The sequence below is a fragment of the Podarcis gaigeae genome (genome assembly GCF_964106915.1).
Source record: "Podarcis gaigeae genome assembly, chromosome: 3".
NCBI lineage: Eukaryota > Metazoa > Chordata > Lepidosauria > Squamata > Lacertidae > Podarcis > Podarcis gaigeae.
This window is the reverse complement of record NC_139680.1, coordinates 82,734,052-82,758,387: the sequence shown is the minus strand read 5'-3', so window position 1 is coordinate 82,758,387 and position 24,336 is coordinate 82,734,052. Positions and strand designations below refer to the sequence as shown.

The following is a 24,336-nucleotide window of genomic DNA, read 5'->3' as shown; positions in this document are numbered from 1 at the left end:
AATTGGTTCTCCCAAGGTGAGAGGAGGCTCAGTACCTTAGTCACCATAGTACACATTTTCATTGGACGCAGGCCATATGTTGAGGTGAACTAGAGCCAGAATCTTGAAGAGCAAAAAACTATCCAAACTCTTCCTTCCCACTCTTTAAACCACAACAGTTTCCAAGGAAAGGAGAGCCAAAAACCAGCCCAAGAGGAATGAGAAACAAACTCCTTGTTGCAAAATCAATAGGGTCTAGGGGCATCTAACAAATTTATTGGGATACGACCTTCCGTGGGCCAGATCCCACTTATTTAATCAGATGAAATATATAAAAAAATTGTCCAGTAGCACCTTAGAGACCAACTAAGTTTGTTCTTGGTATAAGCTTTCGTGTGCATGCACACTTCTTCAGAAGTGTTTAAGCACATAAAAGCTCATACCAAAGACAAACTTAGCTGGTCTCTAAGGTGCTACTGGACAATCTTTTTATTTTTTCTGACTACGTCAGACCAACACGGCTACCTACCTGAATCTTTAATCAGATGAATTAAATAAGTCATTTAAATGGGTGAATATATGTACTCTGAGCAGAGAGATGATGATTATTTTTTATTTATTAACAAAAAGTGCAAACATAACAAAGGGGGGGACCCCCCAAACATAGCTCAAAGTATTATGTATTGTATGAGATAGCTGTACTGTGCAGAGTACAAATTAATGCAGAATCTAATCAGTGTGGGTGTGACTCTGTTGGTTTTGCTGCAATAGACTAGCAAGGTTACTCCTCTGGAATTTGAAACTCTTTGTGCCTATTTAATCCTATTTTATACTTGATATTTCAGTTCTTCCTCCCATTATGTGCCCAGAACTTTTTTAAAAATAAAGCTGTTTACACAGCTGTGACTGAGAATTAGGCAGGCAAGCGTTGTGAATGTTTGGAAATTGAACGAGACACAAAAACTTTTCTTTAAAAAAACAACCCAGAAATGTACAAAGACTCATCTTGGTTTACACATGATTCTTCTCCTATGTTATTAACCACTTAATATATACGTTTGAAAGTAGATTGCTTCAGGAAAGTACATTTGGAAGATACACCTGCAAGTCTCCTTTTGAACAGGTGGATACTATGGAATGTGTGTTGCTTTACATCAGAATGTGATAGCAGGATCTATTCTTAGAGTTGGGAGAAGGTTCATAAATCACAAACCTTAGAACAGGCTTTCTCAACCTCGGCCCTTCAGGTGTTTTGAGACTACAATTCCCATCATCCCTGACCACTGGTCCTGCTAGCTAGGGATCATGGGATTTGTAGGCCAAAAAAACATCTGGAGGGCTGAGGTTGAGGAAACCTGCCTTAGAATATCGGTGTCTGATAGTGAGAAGCAGAAGATCACTTAATAGAGGGCAAAGGATAGCCGAGGTGCAAAGAAACACCTTCCTAAGGCATGTTGAGACCTTTGAATCCTGCAGCCGAAGGGCTTTGGTGTGAATTTCACTGTCATTGCTAATGAAGAATTTAGACTTCTCTGAGAACTTTTGGAAGTTTTCTATTTTTTAAACTGAGAAGTGTGTGTTCTCAGTTGGCTCTAAGTGACAGATCCTAGGAGCTGAGTGATACAGATTCCATACAGTAAACAAGGAACATCTTGAAAAGCTGGTGACTAGACTCTACAAAACAGTCTGTCTGAGGAGCCTGGACTCCCTTTTTCAGTGGGGAGGGATTGTGCTGTTTTACTGATAAATCTCTTGATCTGCTCAAGGGCAGGTGGGAGATCCAATATAGCAGGCAAGTTATAACTTGATTACTCTAAGGCCAACATTGATCAGGTTGGCAGTGCAGTTGGCTTGGCCTCCACACTGGAAGTGCAAGGCTTAGAAAAGTCTCATATGTTGGGTTTGTAATTTGGGGTCTAAATCAACAGGGCTATCCTCTTCTCACCTGCTTTTGGTGAAATGAATCTAGGGTCTTTCTTAAAAACTATCATTTTAATGAAGCAGTTTGACCTTGTTGTTTATCTGCTGAGGGTAACATCATCAAAACAGATACACCAGAAATCACTACCAGGCAGGTTGCCCAAGCACAGCCTGCCCGCACCTTTAGCCATACATATTCCATTAGGAATAACCTTGAAAAGCACTTCAGTTATTTTTGCTTCCAGCTAATAAAATAAAGTTTAAATTACAACCTCAACAAACAGTTAATTACTTTCAAATTAAGTCTTAATGAATGCTTTCTTATTCTGGGGTGCAGGAAAGAGAATGTGCTGCTGTTTAAACACGTTACTGATTAATTAATTTTTAACACTAGATTTCCTATTAGTCACATATCTGCCCTCAAAAATGGGAGTCAAATGGTCAGACTGTGACAAGATCCTTTTAGAACGCAGTAATCTGATAATTTCCTGCCAAGTAAAGCAGAAACAGAAGAAAATCCCTTGGTCCCCAGTGTAGAGTAAAGACAAGTGTGAACACGTGGCATTCTATAAATGCCTTAAATATATTTTAAATGTGCTGAATTAAAATTATGCTTCAAATGGACACCAGATTTCACTTGGAATAAGTGACATCTTCTCACTTAGCAGGAAAATTGTAGCATGTAGGATGTATATTTATATACATCCAACCTTCCTCTCACATTGACATTAAATGAAACAAGTGTAATCTATGTTAAAATTAATACTTTCATCAGGAACTTGCTTTGCACAAAGGATGCTGCTGCAAAGATGTTATAAGAAAGGGAGAAAAAGATGAAGTGGCCATGGCAGTTCAAGATGGTCTCCTGGCTTTGGCATGGCTGGGGGAAGACCTCACTTCCTCCTCCACCGCCTGTGCTGGCTGCTGGGGCTCAGCTAACAGATGAGCTAGGGGGTGCAGCTTGTGAAGTGGATCTGAGGGGAATTTTCTTGCCTTTGGTCCGCTCCCTGGCTATAAAAGCCAGTCACGCATCAGCCTCAGCTGCCAATGGATTCCCTCTCTCCCTACTCTTATTTTAGGTCTGCCAGAGGGTAAGTGACCCTGAGTAAGACATTACTATGGAAGTTTTTGGTCACCATATTTGGGGCCTGGGAGCAATTTGCCTTCAGACAAATTGGGCCTGTCTGGGGTTTCTGCCTACCTCATAGCAACTGCCACAACTTGACAGCGGATAAGACACTGGGTTGCATTCTTAGTCTAGGTGGGCCCTCCCCAGCCCAAGGAATCAGGGTTTCCTCTTAATCCCTCCCCCGGAAATTAGGTTGCCCTAATTTGACATAGGGCAATCCTTAACCTTAACCCTGCCAAATACTCAACCAGCAGGCAGGTTGGTTGATTCAGGATACACACCCAATGCCTGCGCAAAAACTTGCTAACATCTGTAATCAATAAAGTTGGGACTTGTTTAAATCCCAAGTGATTGTTCTGTGTTTATCATCCCTTGGCCACATGACCCACAGCTTCACTGCACCTGGACCTGCCAATGGAGCTGAGGAGATTGAGTGAAAAGGGAGGTGGCTGTGTTGAGGGATGCAGTGGCGTAGCGTGGGTTATCAGCACCCGGGGCAAGGCAAGTAATTTGCGCCCCCTAACCCATGGATTTGCGCCCCCTAACCCATGGATTTGCGCCCCCTAACCCGTGGATTTCCCTAACCCCCAGATGTTGCGCCCGGTGCGGCCGGCCCCCCCTGCACCCCCCACGCTACGCCACTGGAGGGATGAAAAGATAGGAAAGCCATGATGATGTATGACATTATAACTTCATGCCCAATTCCTAGGTCCCAGTCTACACAAACTGCAGATCAAATGATAGTACAACTTCAGATTGCAGGAGGAAATTACACCATTCAATGATTCCTCCATCTCACAGAGAATTAGGGATGCAACTGATTAAATTGCAGAAATTACATAGAATTTGTATATTTGTATCTGCCTTTTGTTTCACCTAGAAATCAGCTCCATTTGTATACTTTTGTGTTGTTGTCATTGTTTTAGTTAAAAATAACCCTGGTATGTTCTGATCTGGAAGGGTGTGCTAACGTGAACCCTGCTGCAGGGTGCAGCAAGGTTGCTCCTATGTAATGAAAGTCTTTTACCTTAGAAATTCTCTTAAACATGTTTAGGACACTTCAGATCTTCCTAATTCAGGGAATTTTCAGAGTCTGATGTTAATCTGGAGTTTGGGTGAACATCATTTGGTTTTATTTGGATTCCCCGGGCTTTTACTTTTTACCAGATATACTTTTAAAACTTATTTTGTTTATTAATTTCAAACATGTTGCAAATTGCTACATCTTCAAGCATGGATAACACAGAAAAAATAATATAAAGATAAATAGTAATAGACTATGTGAATGTTGGCCATTATTCAATAAACCTATTAATTAATCAGTAACGTGTTTAAACAGCAAGCAAAATAGCAAGCAAATGCCATTCAAAGCTCTAACATTACTGACCTAAATCCAATACAGTGGTACCTCAGGTTACGTACTTAATTCGTTCCGGAGGTCCGTTCTTAACCTGAAGCACCACTTTAGCTAATGGGGCCTCCTGCTGCTGCTGCGCGATTTCTGTTCTCATCCTGAAGCAAAGTTCTTAACCCGAGGTACTATTTCTGAGTTAGCGGAGTCTGTAACCTGAAGTGTATATAACCTGAAGCGTATGTAACCCGAGGTACCACTGTACAGAGTTAGCCATGCCTATTGATTGCAATGAGGTTCAGCTCTGTCTTGGATTTAGACCACTTACTTAAAACCCAAAACCTAAACTCACATTGGATAACATGACATAATCATACAATGATTTCACCCACCAGTTACAGATTCAACTCCTTCCCATGTTTGTCAGACTGTGCATTTATATGGTCCAATTCAGTGCCAATGGGACATTACCTGGTGAGGAACGGAAGCGACACTGTCCGGTCATTGGGTCATACTCCTGGTTTTCATCGGAACACAGACATAGGAAGGAGCCTTCCACATTTTCACAGAGGGCTTCCCCGCATACTCCACTCAGCATTTCACATTCATTCACATCTGTAAAATGAAGCCCAATATAGATTCAAACATTATCTTTCATTAAAAAGGTGTGAGTGAGTGAGTGTGCTACTTATTCTAGTAGTTTGTGTGCTTGTTTTGTCATCTGAAAAATGAGATTATTTATGTATTTAAAACATTTGCATTCCACCTTTCTGTTTGGCCAAGCCTCCCAGGGTGGCTCCCCACAAAATAAAACAATATCAAACATGCAATCAAGCAATATATATATATATATATATATATATATATATATATATATATATATATATATGCTTTCGTAGATTTTCACGGGTACAGGAATGCAGGTTTTGGTGTCCTCGGGTGTCTTCCCGTGTAAAAGTTGGGGTGTCTAGGCGACGTTTCGAAGGTATCTCTCAAGTAATTAAGGAACAAAAGAAGAAAAGGCACACTAGCCTGGGAACTTCCTCTCTGCCCAGAACATTGGAGGCTAGACACCACACCCCCTCTACAGTATTTATAGGAACTCAAACATTGAGATCCCGCTCTGTTCCAGTAACAAGAAGCCGAAAGCACCAGCCTGAAGATGACGAGTGAGACCTCGTCGAAACGTCGCCTAGACACCCCAACTTTTACACGGGAAGACACCCGAGGACACCAAAACCTGCATATATATATATATATATATATACACATACACATACACATACACACACACACACACACACACACACACACACACACATCTAATGATGTAGCAGGAAAAGTGTAACAGACGAGAGCAATAAAAACACTAAAATCAACACAATTCATTGGAGGGGGGAAACAATGAACATTATAGCCTGGACAAATAAAAATGGCTTTCCCCCAAAGGCATAGAATTTAGCACCAGGTGGAAACAAAACTACAAATTACACTAGGCACGTAGTTTGGCCTTCAGGGTTTTTAATTTTAATTTTACTGCAACTATAAACTGTGGGGATAAGGAACAAATTCCTGAGAAAAATGGCAATAAACAGCAGCTTGTCTCCTGATACAAATAGTAGCTTGGATGCAGGGAACAGCAATTTTTGTTAGGACTCCATTGTGCTTCCCCCTACTACATTCTCAGTCTTTATTGGACTGCCCTGCAGCTGCTATTTACAGATAAAAAATAAACATTAAGGGCTATGGAGACCACTGTCTTCACCCCCATCCTACAGCCTGGACACTGAGGTCCAGCTCTGAGGGCCTTCTGGTGGTTCCCCCACTACGAGAAGTGAAGTTACAGGGAATCCTACATTTTCTTAAGATAACCAGTGGTTGCTAAACTCATTTAAGTTTCCAGTGCGGCATAAGCTTTACGTTCACATCAACATGTCTCCATTGCAATTCTTGTTACGAAGTCCATGTTCTGAATCCCTGTGCAACTTGCTTCAAAGCACTTCACACAAGCTTCATATAACGCCCATAAGTCTTTCTCCTCATCATAACCGAGCAGCCCATTCCATTTCGAGAGTGGATTTTTTGTACTTTTTGAATGTTTTAAATTAACCAACAGCTAATCCCTTTTTACGTACTGCAAGAGAAAAAGAATGAAGATATCCGAAAAGATGGCTCTATAATTGACTGAAATAGATGGCTATGTATATAGCAAGAGCCTATAAGGAAAATAAAGCCCGACAGCTGTAGGAGTAATGTGCAACAACAGAAGCATTCGGCACATGCTGGAAATATCGTAGCTTCAGTTGTCTATGCTCTGGTAACCTCTAGGTTAGATAACTGTAATGCATTATATTTGTGGCTTTATTTGAAGGTGGTTCAGAAAGTGAAACTAGTCAGAACTCAGCAGCCAGATTGCTGACTGGGACCAGGCAGATATAGAATGGAATTCAACTTCATGCTAATACAATAATTCTGGCAGCACAAGTATTTCTGCTTGCCAGATAGGACGATTTCCCCTCATGTGCTGTTGCTGCGGTTCTTGCAACACTTCAGAGCAGATTTGGAGGCATCACAGGAAAAACCCATTGCGCTAGTGAGAGTCTGTATGTTGGCTTCCACTAGCACACTGAGTTAGCTGAAACCAGCCCTGAGTATTACACTGCTTCTGGCCCAAAAGCAGGAGTTGCAACTAGTTCCCAGGACAAATTCAAAGTGCTAGTTTTGACCTATAAAGGTCTTATTCCACTCAAGAACTCAATATATCAAGGACTGCTTCCTCCCATATGAACTTACCCAGACTCTACAATTGTTATCTGAGGCCCTTCTCTGTGTGTCCCCTCCAAGAGAGATGTTGACAGTGGCAATGAGAAAATGGGCCTTTACAGTGGTAGCCCCCAGATTGTGGAATGATTTCCTCAATGAGGCTTGCCAGGCATTGACATTCTCAGCAATTCAGTGCCAATCAAATACATTTTTGTTATCCCTGGCTTTTGGGTCTAAGATGGGTGGGTTTTTAATGAGACTCCCATCAAATCCAGTACCTCCTCATATTATTTTTTTACTTCATCTTTGAATTTGAGCTTGTTTACTGTGTGAAAAATATACACAGAAGGTAATTCATTATACTGAAATATAAAATGAAAAATCAAGAAAAGCTGTGACAGATTATACAGCGCTGAGTACAGCTCACTAGAATTACTCACTTCAAAGTGTGGTTAACATTCCTACCATTGACTCAAAAGGTTGAGCTTCAGGAATGCACCTCTGTTCAGTCAGCAAATTATATGAGAATACCCAAAACACTATCTTGGTAAGGGATCATTTCAGCAGGATGTACAGTGAATCTCTGTTCCAATACTTTTCTGCTAGAAAAGCATTACACTAATGTATTCTGCCGCCCAAGCTGAACATTTCCCTTTCATTGTTGGGCCACGGTATCACCTTTCACCGTTTTCTTGTGACTGTTGCAAATAAAATCATAAACTTGGTGCATCATACAAGAATGCTTGCTTGTGTGGCGCACATATATATGGTCTGGAATTTCTCTCTACACTCTCACTTATTCCAGACCTTCCTGCAGTTCCTTATGCTTCTGTGCTCAATAAGGTCATGTGCTAAACAAATCTAATAATGAACTGGGTAGGATATTGTAGCTATATTTGGCTTAAAGATTATACTGAGGAAGCAGATTTTCTTTTAAACCCTGAGAAATTTCCTGCTGGCTTACCTGAAAATTCTTAGGTAACTGTGTGTATCTATTTATGCATGTGCTTCTCCACATGTATCTAATTTCCTGCAATAAAGGTTTGTGCCCATGGGATGAACATTATTCCTACAGGGTCTATATTCAAGTTAGAATAGAGCACAGTCTGGATTTTCAGATAGTTGCAATGCATGACATTGTTTATGAGATAACCTGTGAACAGATGAGCTATGGAATATTTTATGTGTGCTTCTTTGTGGAAATCATATACTAGGGCCATATTCAAGAGGCAAAAATATTGCTTCTAGTGGGTTGGGCGCACAATGATTGCCTTTTCAAATTCTGCCACAAGCAGTGATGTTAACTATCAAGACTAGAAGCACAACAGGATGTTCTTGAAATATGAGTTGCATGCTGTGTTTTGGCTTCAGACACGCACCAGACTGAACTATTCAACTTATACTTTTTCAGCACCTTCAAGGGCCTTTGGCAAAAAGGGAAGAAGGTGAAATCCAAACATTTTCAGAGGGCTTATCATTATGACAGGCCGGGATATATAAACACTTAAATAAAAAAAATCTAGTCACCACTTAATAACATACCAGGAAATGTATCACTTATTAGCAAAATTAACCAGCATTGACAAGTTCATCACAATACCAAAGGTTTTTTTATGATGAGAAATATATTTTGTGGGGACTACAGTGAACTCTGAAATCTGTTCAGCTACTTTGCCAAAGGAGGTGGCTGTACCACATGGCAGTCTATATTTCCTGTAGGCTTTGCAAAATTCTGGCCATTTAACTAAGAGTCTAAACAGATGTTACATTGAGATTTGTGAACAGCTTGATGTTTTCAGAAACAGAAGGTTCTAAGAAGGTGAAATAATTGGCTTGCCTTTGGTTCCAGTTCAGATTTAGCAACATTTCCTATTCCAATTTGAATGGGTAGGCATGTAATATAAATAATAGGGAAAGCATTCACTAGGCTTCCCCTAAAAACTCATTGTTCAAGGAAATCTCACAACTCACCCACACACTCTTGCCCATCCTGTAGATACTGATAACCCTGATAACAAAGGCAGCGGAAGGACCCGGGTGAATTGTCGCAGAACCCATGACTTCCACACACAGTGCTGTTGGCGCATTCATCCACATCTGAAAATAAGATACATTAATATCAGGTGGGAAAATTTCTAAGGCCAGCTTTCAAACGCTGGCATGTGGAGCTAAACAAACAGACTAATTACAGATTTTGAATGACATATAGCTAGGGAAAAATATTTAGGTGCTGTTTTTCTTACATGTTCAGAGATTAAGAGAGACTGACTACATGATGCTAATAAAAAGCAAATAAACAGTTTTCACAAAAAACAAAAGAATAATGTACATGGACAAGAGCATGCCATACATTTACACCATTGTGGGTATAGTTAGATCCGCAACTTACACACGTTTTTCACTTGTGCGCATTCAGCTTTATGTGCTTGGCAAAAAAAATGAAAAGGGGTGGAAAGGGGACTGGTGTCCAGGGGTAAAAAAAGCTTTGGTAGTTCCACCCACCTTAACACCCAATGTGTTTTGACTATATGCAATTTTGGCTTTGTGCACTATCCCCTGAACGTAAACCCCACATAAGTTGTGACTCTACTGTACTTAAGCAACACAAGACCATCACATTTAATTAATAAATATCATGAGGAACATCTTACAATGCAGATTTTTACCCATCTCATGGAATCAGATGGATCTGCAAGATCTTCTCAGATGATAACAGGGCCATTACTGGCATTCTCTCATTTGCAAAAGGTTGAAAAGATTTCTGTATGTGCTGAGGTACAGCTCTTACAAAAGCATGTTCCAAATCCTCTGATGATATGCGTATGAACACCATTATACTGTCAGAATATATTTCATACTGAAAGTTTAAAAAGTGAGATGAATAGTTGAGTAAAGTATGATTCAGAGAGCCAGTTACTTATTTCCACACTCACACACATTTCTTTGGAAGTCAGTGTGTATTTTTGCTGCAATATTTTATCCACATTTGTTTAATAGGTCAAGATGTCATGACAAATACTATTGGAAAAATGAGAAGTTCCTCAGTTAATAATTTATATTGTCTGTCTAATGCTACTGAGCAAAAAAAAGTTCACAATTACGTATTCTTACATCTATGGGAAACAAAAAACAGGAAACAAAAATAACATAGAGCACCACAGAAAAATGTACTCACAACAAAATAACACATTCCTCAGTTTCAATGGAATGTAGGGGCAAATGAAATATTAAATTGTTCTGCATAAGATCCATTTTAGCAATGAGATTTAACCAATGCATAAGCTTGAGAAAGAATATTGTAACATTCTTCTATTAAGTGCTTAAGGCAAGATTAGATTTATGCACATAAAAATGAATGCTTCTTCACACTATCGTAAGTTCTAGATGAGGCACAGGAATTTCCATGCATTGTTTAATACAGGAAATTAAAAGGTCATAATGAATCTATGCCTCTATTGTTAGAATAGGAACCATAATTTTTGCCTTGTTCTTAAAGTCTGTCTTTGTTTATTCTTTCCCATAGATCTCTTAACTTTAATACTGTTGACAAGGAGGTGGCGCTGACATGGCTACGGACAGTGAAAGGAAGACAGAATTGCACTAGAATGACCTCATTCTTCTCCTTCTGAGAAAACTCAAAGAATTACATTGTGCAGATGTTCATCAATCCAAATTATTGTCCTGACTGGGATTCTGAAAGAGTCACTTCTGTCAACACTGTAGATAAAGGAATTCTGTAAGGACCCTTGTGGAGAAAGTGAAAAATATTTCTGGGTTTGATAACTGGGATGGGTTACTTTACTTAAGTCCAGCTCTCATTTTTTAAAAATAAATAAATTGAAGTGTATATACCTTTTTGTATTTAAAATGAATTGCAGGTGTAAAGATCCTAAAATTTCTGTTTTATTATTTAAAGCTAAATCATTTTTTACCTTTGTGTCACACATGTATAACTGTGATTATATGCACATTGGATACTTTGCTTACTATTGTTTGATTCTCAAACAATAACATTTTACACACAAGAAATAGTGTGGGTCATTTAGGAATGATCAGATATCCTGCATATATAAGTAGGGCTTAAGCCAAAAAAGATCATGAACTATTTTTTACTCCCCTTCTGCCCTCTCACTCACAGCTACATTCCAGATAGTTCTTTTTTAAAAGCCATAACCCATATAAGCATAATGGAGATTTACTTGTACTGAGTTATATGGCACTGGACAAATGCATAAAATGTAGGAACATTACTTCAATCAATACTAAAAGCTGCCCAACTTCTCACATGGAAAGTCAGCATGGAAGAACCTATTGCCACCAGATAAAATAGCAGAAATTTAAAGGTCTGAATTGTATATTAAAAACCCATGACAAATAATGAAACAGTCAATATTACTGAGGCTTAGTTCTGGTCTGAACATCATGACAAACTGTGGGTATTGTGACAGAAATGAGTCTGGGGCTCAAGTACCCCCCCAACTCCTTTTTTTTGTTTAGTCTGAACCTAGCAGATTGTGGCTAATCTTCACTATAGTTGGTCTGAAGCAATCCAACTTCAGATCATAGTTTATGAACCTTCTTCTTTCAGTTACAGATAGGTAGCCGTGTTGGTCTGCCATAGTAAAAAAAAAAAAATCCTTCCAGTAGCACCTTAAAGACCAACTAAGTTAGTTCTTGGTATGAGCTTTCGTGTGCATGGTATCTGAAGAAGTGTGCATGCACACGAAAGCTCATACCAAGAACTAACTTAGTTGGTCTTTAAGGTGCTACTGGAAGGAATTTTTTTGTTTGGTATCTGAAGAAGTGTGCATGCACACGAAAGCTCATACCAAGAACTAACTTAGTTGGTCTTCTTCTTTCAACTAGCCATAGTTAAGATTAACAACAGTTTAGAGTTTGGATGTAATAATAAACTGCAGTTAATCAAAATGGGAGCAAAAGTACTATTTATTTGATTACACTTTTAAGTGTTGTCAACAACATTCAGTCAATAGGAAGCTCAGTGGCAGAGCTCAAGTTAAAATCCCACCATCTCTAGGAAAGATACCTATCTGAAACCTTGGAGAGCCACTGCGAGTCAATGTACATGATGGACAGATGTCCTATGTTCCTAATTATCATCACCCCTTACTGCATCAGACTTAATTTCCTTTTTCTTTCATTTAGCCCATCTTACCTTCACATGTTTGGCCATCTCTAGAAATAGTAAAACCCTGCTCACAAACGCACTGGAAAGAGCCCAATGTATTCAGGCATTGCCCATGAGGTAAACAGAGATTGGATGCTGCACATTCATTGATATCTGCAGGGGACAGAGAAACAGCAACCAAAGATGCATCATTTTATTAGAAGGCTACATATATATTTATAAGGAACTCTAACAAAGAAAGTTGTGCTAGTGGACAAGAGAACTCTAACCTGAATTAAAGGCTGGCCTGTACCCCAAAGGTGAAAATTCATCTGAATGGGGGATAAAAATCTCCCACCTGAATACAGAAAGCTCGCGGCTGCCCATCTTACAACCCATACTATTAGTGAGAATCGATATGCCTACGTTGGTAGCCAGTAGGGAGCTATAGATATCAACATGGAGAGTAGACTGTAGGAACTTTTTAATCATGGTATTTTTATGGTTTTCAGCTCTTCACTTAAAGAAAGCTTATGTGGCTGGCAAGTAAGAATCCATGCCTTATGGACATTTCCCCAAATGCAGATATGATAAGGTACAACAGCGTACTTCTTATCCTTCTTCTAGTTCACTGTGATATTATAATATTCCTATAGCCAAGCTGTATGGTGTAATGGTTACAGTGTTGGACTATGACCTGGGAAGCCAGGGTTCAAAACCCCACTCAGCCAGGAATCACACTGGGTCAGCTTGGGCCAGTCGCCATCTCTTAACCTAACATATCTCACAGGGTTGCTTTGAGGATGAAATGCACACCACCTTGAGCTCCTTGGAAGACAAAGATGTATAAATGTAATAATGATGATGATGATAATATAATACCTTGACAACCCCTGGAGGGTAGCAGCTGGAAGCCATCTGGGCAAGTGCACTCATAAGAACCTTTGGTATTAATGCAGTTCCCTCCACGGCAAATATCGCTGTCTTCTTGGCATTCATCAATATCTGAAATGAATACAAGCAGCAATCAAACCACTTCAGAAGAGATTATGCTAACAACAGCATAATAATATGTCACTGAAATATCTACTGCTGGCAGAGCAGAGGCTAGGGTATGGTACTGGCATTGTTTTAATGATCTGGAAACTGCTTTGTGACCACTGTGGTGGGGAAAAGCAGTATATAAATATAGTAAATAAATAAAGCCGGAAGGTTTTATCCTATCCTGCCGAAATATGACATATTTAAAATTCCTTGCATATAAAAACCTACACCTATTTGTCTGCATTTGGCAGCCTTCAACAGCCTCAGAAGGAGATATTACAAATTAATATTACTCTCAATAATTAAAATTGTTATGACCGCTTGCTGATTTCTCAATTGTAAAAAGAAACCCTTAAGGCAGTTTGCATGAAAAATTCATAGAAATGTGACTGAATTCCTCATGTAGACAATGGAACTTACCTTCACAATGGTCTTTTGTAGGTGTCAGCTGGTAGCCTTGGCCACAAATGCATCTGTACGATCCAGCGATGTTTCTGCATTGACCATTTGTGCAAAGCTGCTGCCGTTCACATTCATCTACATCTGCAAATTATAAGACAGTGTTTAGCTTCAGAAAATGCATACTCTGCCCCGCAAAGCTATTTAAAAATGGTTTAAAATACATTCAAGGTCTTGCATTTTCAGAGTCCATGAAGATCTAGATTATTGGGTCAAAATTAAGATTTAGTGTGTGTTATCAGTAAATTCTATAATACTACTGTTCTTCAGAGTAAATTGTCTTCTCTGGTTTCAATTGCATATTTCTTAGCAATGCCAAGTTCCTGTTGGGACAAATGGCCTGATGGAGCTAGCAGTTTCAATGAAGCAGAAAGGCTTTGTGGGTTTTTTATCCAGACCAGCTCCAATGGTATCCAGTTGCTGTTCATTCAAAGCTTGCAATGTTCTTTCCCATTCTCACAATTTAAGGATAGTCAGCCCATGCCAACATCTGGATTTCAGCAGCAAAATGCATTGCAAATTTACAACCAGAAAAGCACATGTTGCTGTAGGATGGTGCTGCTGAATCAACAAGCAGAACAGTCTGGTGTAAGTTCATAGTGAACTATTCATCCAGCACAGTCCATGATAAGAAAAGGAAACTTATATTTCGAGTGCCACCTCAAATTAGCCTCAGGCAGCCTTTGCATGACAACTAAATTTTCCAAGGGCTAGATTCTCATTGGGTAATATCAGTGTCTTTAAAACTAATTTTCAATTACTACAAGTCAGGAGTATGAAATGAGACAACAGGTTAAAACTGGGGCATTTGATATCCCAGAGTGGCTGGTGCAACCAAGCCAGATGGCCTGGGTATAAATAACAAAATCATCATCATCATCATCATCTGAGATTAATTTTCAAAGCAGCCCATGGTTCTGTCTCCTTTGTTAACATTTTTTCCCCCAGATTGTGCCAAATTTAATCACAAAGTGGTTACATTTCACCAGTTTTCACTCTGCCCTGTGAAGACTTTCCACTCTCCATTCATATTTTTATCTTTAGGGCTCCTTCAAATAGAGGGAAAGGTTCATCTTTTTGCCTCTTGTGCTTTTAAAACAGTACACAAAAAGACTCTCCCATGGCATCTGATCTTATGAATTTCTCCCAAGATTTCAGAACACCAGGAAGGAGAATACACAGGTGTTCAAGTAGCTCTAGCCCTACCTTTATGTTTACTTTTCTGAAGTGGTATGAAGAAGATTCCATCAACACACTGAGTGAGGAATACAATGCCTGTGCTTTGAATGCCCATGATGAATAAGTCTATTTCACCTCTCTTGGCAAACATTAGGCATGTTATATTTAAATAACAAAGGTATTAATCAATTCCTACCTTCACACTGATCTCTGGCAGGGGACAGTTGATAACCTTGGCTACAAAGACATCTGAAAGAGCCTTCCAAGTTTTCACACTGGCCATTTGTGCAGAGACTGCTATATTGACATTCATTTATATCTGTGGATAACAAAGATTGGATTTAGACAAGACGCTATCACTTACAATATTAATTAAGGATGCTTGAGGTGTTTCAACAGAATCGGCCAACAAACTTTTATTAACTTTCTTTAATAGTTTTCTCAGTAACGGCCAAACTAGATGACATGTTAGCTCCGTATCTGTGCCGTTACGTTCAAATTGCCAGTCCAGACCCTAATGTCCTGTTAGGGGGTTTTGACCCTTTGCCTTCACTAGGGCTCCAGTCTAATTTACCTTCTACTCCACACCAGCAATTTGCATACAAAAAGTTCTCAGTTCCACAAATAGGAGGTTTTATTCCAGGCAGTGGTGTAGCGTGGGTTGCCGACACCCAGGGCCACGCAGAGGGGTGGGAAGTGGACAGAGTACACATGCACATTGAACTGCCTAACAGCGTACCCATCACCCAGGAGATCGCAACCTCAGAGTTACGAAAAGAAGAATCATTCTGTCATCTGGACAGGCCACTTCCTGCTTCACACGGAGAAGCCATTTGCAACAGAGCCCAGTGACAGAAGCACACAGCTATATTGAGGCAGCACCAGGTGTTGAAATTTTGCATCCCTAAGAATTTTGTGCCCAGGGCAACTGCCCCTGTGCCCTCCCTATGCTACGCCACTGATTCTAGGGGTGGGGAACCTCCAGACTGGCGACCAAAAGCAACCCTCTAGTTTCTCCCCAGGCCACAACTCTCACTAGCCCTGCTTCTCATCTCAGGAATTCCCCCCTGGTTATAATCTGTCCTTAAGCTGTGATAATATCTCTTGCTTGTCTAGATGGAGAATAGAGGTATGTGTGTGTAGAATTCAATAGGACTTACTCCCAGGTAAGTGGGTTTGGAACTGAAACCCTAATCTGCTTTCTACTATGAATCTGAAAAACCACTGGAACTCATCATTTTTTATTATTCTTTTCACATGGACATTCACTTAAGAGTTATGTTTCAGCAGAAACACAAAGAGATAGGTAATTTTCTAAATAAATATGCACTTAATGAAATAAAGCGCTGCAATTTTTAAAAGGGCTTATTTATGGTTTGGTGGCAAGAGTTATTAATGCAGCCTAGGACACAAAGAACAAAATTTCAACAGCATGTGCTAAACAGTGAGTGACAGAAATAAGATAACTTTCTTATGAACTGTGAAATCAAACTAGTGAGACAGGCTGCAATCCTTACCCCGCTAACCTGGGAGTAAGCCACACTGAATTAAATGGGAATTACTTCTAATTAGATATGGTTAGAATTGCAGCCATAGAAGGCTTAGTGATGGTCATTTAATTAACTTTGTCTTTAAGGTGCCACAAGACACTTCTTTGTTTTTGCTACAAAAGACTAACAAGGCTACCCCTTTGGAAATTCATTAATTTTGAAAGGGGAACACACAGTTAAGGTAGCAGGTATTGATGACTGAGATACCGTATTTTTCCATGTATAAGATGACATTTTTTCTGAATATATTTTTTTGTGATAAATTGAGGGTCATCTTAAACATGGGTTAATATGCTAAGTAAGCAAGGGCTGGTGATGCAGCAGTAGCAGGGAAATGTCAGAGAGGAAGCCGCTTACCCGCTCTTCCCGGCTTAGGAAGAGTATTTGGTGAGTGCCAGTATGCAGTGTATTGCGGCACCAGTTCAATCAGCCAGAGTGGGGGATTGTCGAAAAGCTGCTCAACAGCTCAGCGAACTTACAGAAGAAGCTCAACAACTGTTGAGGGCTCCCCAAAATAGGGGTCATCTTATACATGGGGTCATGTTATACATGGAAAAATATGGTATGTATTCAAGTCATGTTTGTACACCCCTAGCTTAGTGTGTTGTCTGTACCTGGGCTCAAGGTTTGTTCCTCTCTGTGGCACTCATGCATTTGCACTAAGCCATGGTTTGGCTTGTGCTGGAGGAGACTCTTGAGAGTCCCATGGACTGCAAGAAGATCAAACCTATCCATTCTTAAGGAAATCGGCCCTGAGTGCTCACTGGAAGGACAGATCGTGAAGCTGAGGCTCCAATACTTTGTCCACCTCAAGAGAAGACTCCCTGGAAAAAACCCTGATGTTGGGAAAGATGGAGAGCACAAGGAGAAGGGGACGACAGAGGACGAGATGGTTGGATAGTGTTCTTGAAGCTACGAACATGAGTCTGACCAAACTGCGGGAGGCAGTGGAAGACAGAAGTGCCTGGCGTGCTCTGGTCCATGGGGTCATGAAGAGTCGGACACGACTAAATGACTAAACAACAACAACAACATGGTTTGGCTTAGCACGGTGTGCGAAGAAGTCAGGATAATGGAAGCCAATATTAAACCATGGCTATTCTAGCTTGTTTGAAAGCCCTTAACTATAGTTTTCCAGTTCAGGTATAACAAGAAGCGACTCCTTGGCTTGCTTCCCCAGCAGTGCAAAGGGAGAACCAAAGTGTCTGTGTGCAAGTGCATGAGGCTTCCACATTTCTTGGCTAGTTAAACTAAGATTTGATCATCCTAATGCAGCCATTATGTCTATCCCTGTTAAGACCTAATCATGGCTTGCAAGAAAACCCTCTAAGAAATGCATCAGAATCACATGGAGAGCAGTGGTACACATTATGGGGCTGGCGCAGAGAAAACACCATATGGAGGCCATTCTAAGCAGCCTCTACATCACAGACATAATGTACAGATCAGCCACAGGAGTTTCCAAGATTAGAGTGAAGACTAGCAGGAAGAACATTAAGTTATACTGGGTATAAAACTCCCATGTGTGCAAGGCCCAACTAGTTTCTGGGGTTTGACCATCTACTATCCCAGACATTTAAGATTTTATCTACAAAAAGAAGGCTTTTAGAGAAGAAGAAGAAAAAAAAGGTTTATAAAGGAGGAAAGTAAGTAGATATGTGGGAGGGCAGACAGATAATGGAAGTCTGTCTGCTTAAAGTCATAGGAAATGCTGAGTAAGCTCCTCAGAATTTGCCAGCAAGCATTAACACAATAAGACTGTATCAAGGCATACCTATCTGCTCTGCCTGTCATTTTAAAGTGTCCCTTTTGCTTTGAACATTGAAAGCAGACAGCACAGGATAAGATGCCAAGAGCCAGAGCCAATGTAAGCAATGACAAAAAAAACCCTCCTAACCTAGACACTGAAAAGCCATGCACAAGGATTCCAGACAACACAGGAAAATATAATTTCTTGTAGTTGGATTTTTTTCAGAGAAGTTAACTTCAGAAATGCATGGGCTGGCCTATTCAATGACACACATTGTAGGCAAAACAGATGAAAGTAAGCTAAACATTTTTTCAATTTAAAATAAAGTGAATTTTGACAACTACCTCATTTTCAGTTGTGTGAGTGGACTGAAAGAGCATGGCCAAGCCCTTAGAAAATACCATTGTTCTTTTACTCTGATGTATATTTCACTGTGTTTGAGCTTAAGGTTGAGCTGTGCAGAGCCTGAAGTGAAATATGAAGTGTAGAAATGCTTGAATGTGCTTTCCTCACATAAAAAGGAATTACTCTCTGCATTCAGTTTACTCTTGAATGATGCCAAAGCTAGATGTTTTCAGAGCCCCAGGTTACCTCCTCCTTTCTGTAAAGTGAAGCAAGATGAATGCCTGGTTTGCTGAAACTGCACACCAAGGAAGTTGAGCAGGGAAACTCAGAACATGGCAGCATCATATCACATGTTGACCCATGACAGGGCCTTCTCAAAGATGGTTCTGTGTTTGTGGAATGCCCTCCCTGGTGAGGTGCATCTCTCCCCCTCATAACTGTTTTTGGGATAAATTTAAAAAACATCCCTGTTTAACAAGGCATTTGATTCCTGAGAGGTACTGCTCCTGGCAAGCTTGAAATTAGCAAATGTGAGTGCATGCAATTAATTTAAATGTTATAAATGTTTTTAGATGGTTTTAATTTTTTTAAAATTTCATTTTAAATTGTATTGTTTTAACACTTTGATATTTGCTGCTCTGGGCTCCTTTGGAAGGAAGGACAGCAGAGAAATTTAATAAATAAACAAATAAAATGTCTTGTTGTGGCAGGTAATTTCATTATCATGAGAGAGGAGGAGATACTGGGCTGCTGGTTTTAGCAGCAGCCATATACTTCCAGTGAAATCTAGTTGTGATGTGAGTCACAGTCACTCTAATTATTCTTTATCTATCAAATAGTAAGTCTACATATCATAGTTGCCAAGGGACGTTAACATCCTTGCCCAAGAACACAACACTGAAAAAACCTGGAATAACTGCAACAATATTTGCAATAGAAAACATTTTCAACAAGGCATTTACCATAGCATTTCCCGTTCCAGCCTCTGAATCCATCTCTGCAAGGTACACATTGGTAAGAACCAGGACTGTTAATGCACTCTGCATCTGAACAAGTGTGTGGAATTGTGCATTCATCAATATCTTTAAAAAGAAAACAAATGAAGTTTAAGATTTTAATAATCCATAAAGAGCAAGGGAATCTTAATGCTATAATAGAATTTGGGATGGTATATTTTGAGCATTGGGTGCTACTGTCCTTAAGATTCAGATCTGAATGGAACCACTGAAGTACATGATGTGCTAGAATGCTGTGCTTGGTTAAATGATGCCTAAGGTTAAATCTCCATTCACCTATGATGCTTACTAGGTGCTCTTAGGCAAGTCCCTGTCTCTTAGCTTAACATACATTACAGAAGAGCTTTCCAAACTGTGTGTCGTGACACATTAATTTGTCGGCTGCAGTGTGTAGGTGTGCCGCGCAAACACCCCCTGTTCTCCTCCCGGCGTTGGAAAGGGGCTAGTTTAACCTCCGGTTTGCGGGCAAAACTGAATTACTGTGTCACAAAATTATGCATGTCTAAAAAGCGTGTCACCAACATGAAAAGTTTGGAAAGCTACCTTACAGGTAGTTGTAAAATTAAAAACACTGCTTGGAAAGGAAGGCAAGAGGTAAAAAAAAATCAGGAAATAAACACCTGATATATTTCAACTAATGATTAGACATATTTTTAAATTATCTTGATAACGTAGGCAAAGATCCTAAGCTTATCTATTTGGAAGCATGTTCCATTGGGTAAACGGGTTTCGTTTTGAAGCTAAAATCTAAACATTTAAAACCACCTTATCACAACAAATTTAATACTTATATAAGCAACCACAGAGTTAAGGATATGACAATTTTGGGGTTTTGAAGGATACCTGGTATACAGATTTTATTTTTTTAAATAAAGCCAACGAAAACATAGATGTATAATAAATTATCAATGTGAAAAGTAAAACATGTGTCTGGAATAAGCTATATAAAAATACATACAAATCTAAAATTATGAATGGTGCCCTGCAGCTATCTTACAGAGCTTCTTGAAATGTAATCTAAACTATCCACATAGTTTGCTGTAGTAATGAACATAAAGGGAATATGGAACATTCCTTTGCTTTTCTTCCACTGTATCAAATAGCTGTATCTTGACAGGTGAATATCCTTATCTGACTTATCAGAAATTTCCTACTTGCAAAGGAAGAATCAACAATTTCATTCTCTCTTCCTCATCTCCACTTAACGTGAAGATCATTTGGGACCAAGGGACTGATTACACATGGCATATATTTGCATACAACATAAAGTTAGAGCACCAGACACTGCCTGAAGACTTTGGGCTTACAGCCTCATGACCTGTTATGCTTGCAATAGGTAGAACAAACTCCAAACAATGCTAACTGAGGGAAGAGGGAGACAGGACTCAAGGGGAAGACAAGACAGTCTGCCTTTCTGCAGTTGACACTTCAGGCTCCATTTGCACAAGGTCTCACATAGTTGTGAAAAGGAGGTAGGAAGGAGACTGGATCAGCTCTTGAGAATGGAGCTATTTCCCAGGATTGTAGGCTAACCCAGCAAAACTAAAGGTGTCTAATATGGGTGACCACTTCCCATCAGCCTCTTCTCACAAGGAGAATGGATTGTTACCCATCAGGCATAGCCTTGCATTCAGTGGTACCAAGGGGACATTACAGCTGGCAAATCCAGCTACACTCCCCGAGATTCTTGTAGGAAACCACCAGCTCCACTCTGATGGTATTGGTGGATTATTATTATCAATTGTTTTATTGATCTTGTCTTTCAATCATGCCATGGCCTGTTTGATCCCATTTATTCGGGACTCTGCTTCTTTCTTCCTTTCATTCCAAATTCTGTTGTGAAAAATATGCATAATTTTCACACGTTTGACACCTATGAGCACCAAATTGTGAAATCTATATCTAAAGCCATCTTTTAATTTTTTAAAAAATGAACATAAACCCAGTAATTCTTATACTGCACTAGCAAAAGCGCAAGCTGAGAGACTGCAGAAGAATATGCTAGCTTAAAAAAGGCATATTCTGATCGAAGGTGACAGGTATGAAAACAAAGTACAAAGACACTGATGATTAAGTAGGAGTAACTGAATATCATTTTAATTTATGAATGAATTTATGTTGATTTTTATTTTTTAACTCAAGGGGATATTCAAGCCAAAACCTAACTTCATATGCGTTGTAAGTTAGACGTGCTGGGACGTTTTGTTCTATAAAACGGTGGATTTTTGCCAACATTTTATTCCAAACCACAAGTGGATTCCTTTGTAACAAGTGAAGTGATGAACTTCATTGTCAATGGCAATTTTCATAAATAATTTCAATAGAAAAAAATTACAGATAAAGTAGATAGTGAGGTTTCCAACTTTAATTTTATTAATTTCCAATTTTAAAATTGAAGCTCTTACGCTCCCCCTCCCCATTTTTTAGGAAGGGAGCCTTCTATCGCTGAAGTTTAGTAACAGTGTTGGTTTGCTGTCCATGCTGATTTTGCCAGGTCATTTGGAACAGTGGCACACGGTATGGGAACCAGCACTATCCTCATCTGGTTTATTAATCACAGGAGTGTCACTGAGAAGTCACTAGCAGGCAAGCTGATACTAGCAGACCCTTGTCTGTAAATACCCACTTTTAAGAAAAAGCAGCTCCACATTTTATGCTGCAGTCATATTTACCACAGTTGTTCCTGAAGCAAATATGCGAACAGTGAATTATTATTACTAAATGATCATGACAACAACAAGACCACCAACCTTCAACAGGAATTCCCAGGGTGGTGAACAATTTATAATAAAACAGAGAATAAAATGTCAACAACTATACCAAATAACATTTATCCTGAACAACAACATTGTAACTAACAAGCAGCAGCAGCAGCACAGAACATAACCATAAAGCAATAGCACAACCATCTCTTTAACCTCTGATGTCTAGGCAGAACGAACAGCTGGCGATGAAAAGGCACCAATGAAGGGAACAGAAATATCCAACGGGAAGAAATTCCCATGATATATCTATATCTTTAAAGTCTTGACACATGTACACAGGTGTTTATGGATGCATGCCTGACATTCATTCATGTTTTGTATGTTTGCTTTGAAGAAACCCTGGTTTACCCATTGGAAACACAATTTATATGTAAAGATGAAGCAAGACAGTAGAGCTCAATGAAAGGATAGGGTAGGTTATGGATTCTTGCATCATCAGTCCTGAGTCTACCATGTTAGTGTCCTCAAATGCATAAACATTGCTCTCTATGGCACAACTTCCTTGGATTGCTTTTCTAAAGGAATTAAGGAAACTAATGATGTCTATGGATGATTATTCCAACATTTCAGAGTGACAACATACCTTCACACTGGCCTCTCCTGTTCATACGGAAGCCAGTGTCACAAGCACATATGTATGAACCAATGGTATTTATACAGCGTCCTTCCCCACAGGTGTGAGATCCAGAACATTCATCAACATCTAGAAACCAAAATGAATACAAAAGTTAAATATGTACTGTAAATACACTAGTCTTCCTTTTCTTTTTAAGAATACACACATTTACAGAGGATGAAAGTCAACATCATTCTAATATGATTGTTCAATCAGTGCAAGCATTCCTAGTTGCCAGCTGCAATTATCGCCTTTCTCTTCCCCTTGCACACTATTTTAAGGGTGCTCCCAACACTAGTGGAATCCTTGAATACTTTCTGTTAGTGCACTGGGTTAGCTGAATCTGCCCAGAATTCTTATTCTTAGGGCCATGTAAAGTGTTAATTTTATCACTCCCAAGACTGGCTGCTTACTTGCATAAATAGACTATTAGCTGGGGAGCTCACAGATCTTAGTTGCAACAACTACAACCTGTAATGTCAATATTCTTGCTTTAGTAATTGCAGGTGTTACTAGGAGTGAAGTCCATGAGTTTATTTGCTTACTAATATTTACTGTCCTTCAGTCATGCCCTGATCATGTAAGAGGGCCATTTGTCCAGCCACCTTCCAGCAGAGACTTTGTATTTGGGTGCCCTGCTACAATACCTCTAAGAATGCTCTATGGAACATAGGAAGCCGCCTTGTACCAAGTGAAACTACTAGCTCAGTACTGTCTACAGCAGGATAGGCAACATGGCAGCCTCCAGATGTTGCTGGACTACAAATCCCATCATCCCCAACCATCAGCCATAATATAAACTAAACTCTGATGGCTGGTTGCCATGGTTTGAAAAGCAGTAGGCCTTACAGTAGGCCTGTACACTGAGTTCCTGAACAGCAGCCATACACTGCTACCCATTTAATCTGTGGATACAAACTTGATAAAAGTTCTCCATGTAAGTGTATCTCCAGGAACAGTCACAGCAAATCACACAAACAATACCATGAATGTTCAAAATGGTCCTACGTTAACATTTGATAGACCTTCTTTAGTGTCACTTAGAAATGGTATTCACATTTGAGAGGGGCCAATTACAGAGCTGTTTTGGTTGCTAATGAACTATTCTCATGCATGGGAGAGAGAGAAAAAACCTATCCTCCAAACATATTTTACGACTTAAGCTCTTACAGCAACATTATATTTTCAAGGAAGTATAACTGCACAAATAAATAATTTTAGGAAGACAGAATGAGTAATGACTTGCCCTCTGTAATGGTGGTCAATTTTTATTAAGAAATACTCTATGAACAAAAAGAGCAACCTAAGCATTAAGCACCCAGTCCAGTGCTTGTGTAAATCA

The 24,336-nt window shown here is 39.6% G+C and overlaps 1 protein-coding gene across 16 annotated transcripts in view; it reads right to left on the bottom strand.

Moving 5' to 3' along the window:
* Positions 1 to 24,336, bottom strand: part of LTBP1 (latent transforming growth factor beta binding protein 1) — a 213,290-nt gene that overhangs the window by 32,405 nt on the left and 156,549 nt on the right. For all 16 annotated transcript variants that reach the window (XM_083732112.1, XM_083732098.1, XM_083732106.1 and 13 more), the window contains 8 exons: positions 22,962 to 23,081; positions 19,560 to 19,679; positions 15,149 to 15,271; positions 13,735 to 13,857; positions 13,153 to 13,275; positions 12,319 to 12,444; positions 9,114 to 9,239; positions 4,851 to 4,994 (listed from right to left, as the gene is read on the bottom strand). In XM_083732112.1, the coding sequence (XP_083588238.1) occupies positions 4,851 to 4,994; positions 9,114 to 9,239; positions 12,319 to 12,444; positions 13,153 to 13,275; positions 13,735 to 13,857; positions 15,149 to 15,271; positions 19,560 to 19,679; positions 22,962 to 23,081 (1,005 nt within the window). The remainder of the gene's footprint in view (positions 1 to 4,850; positions 4,995 to 9,113; positions 9,240 to 12,318; positions 12,445 to 13,152; positions 13,276 to 13,734; positions 13,858 to 15,148; positions 15,272 to 19,559; positions 19,680 to 22,961; positions 23,082 to 24,336) is intronic.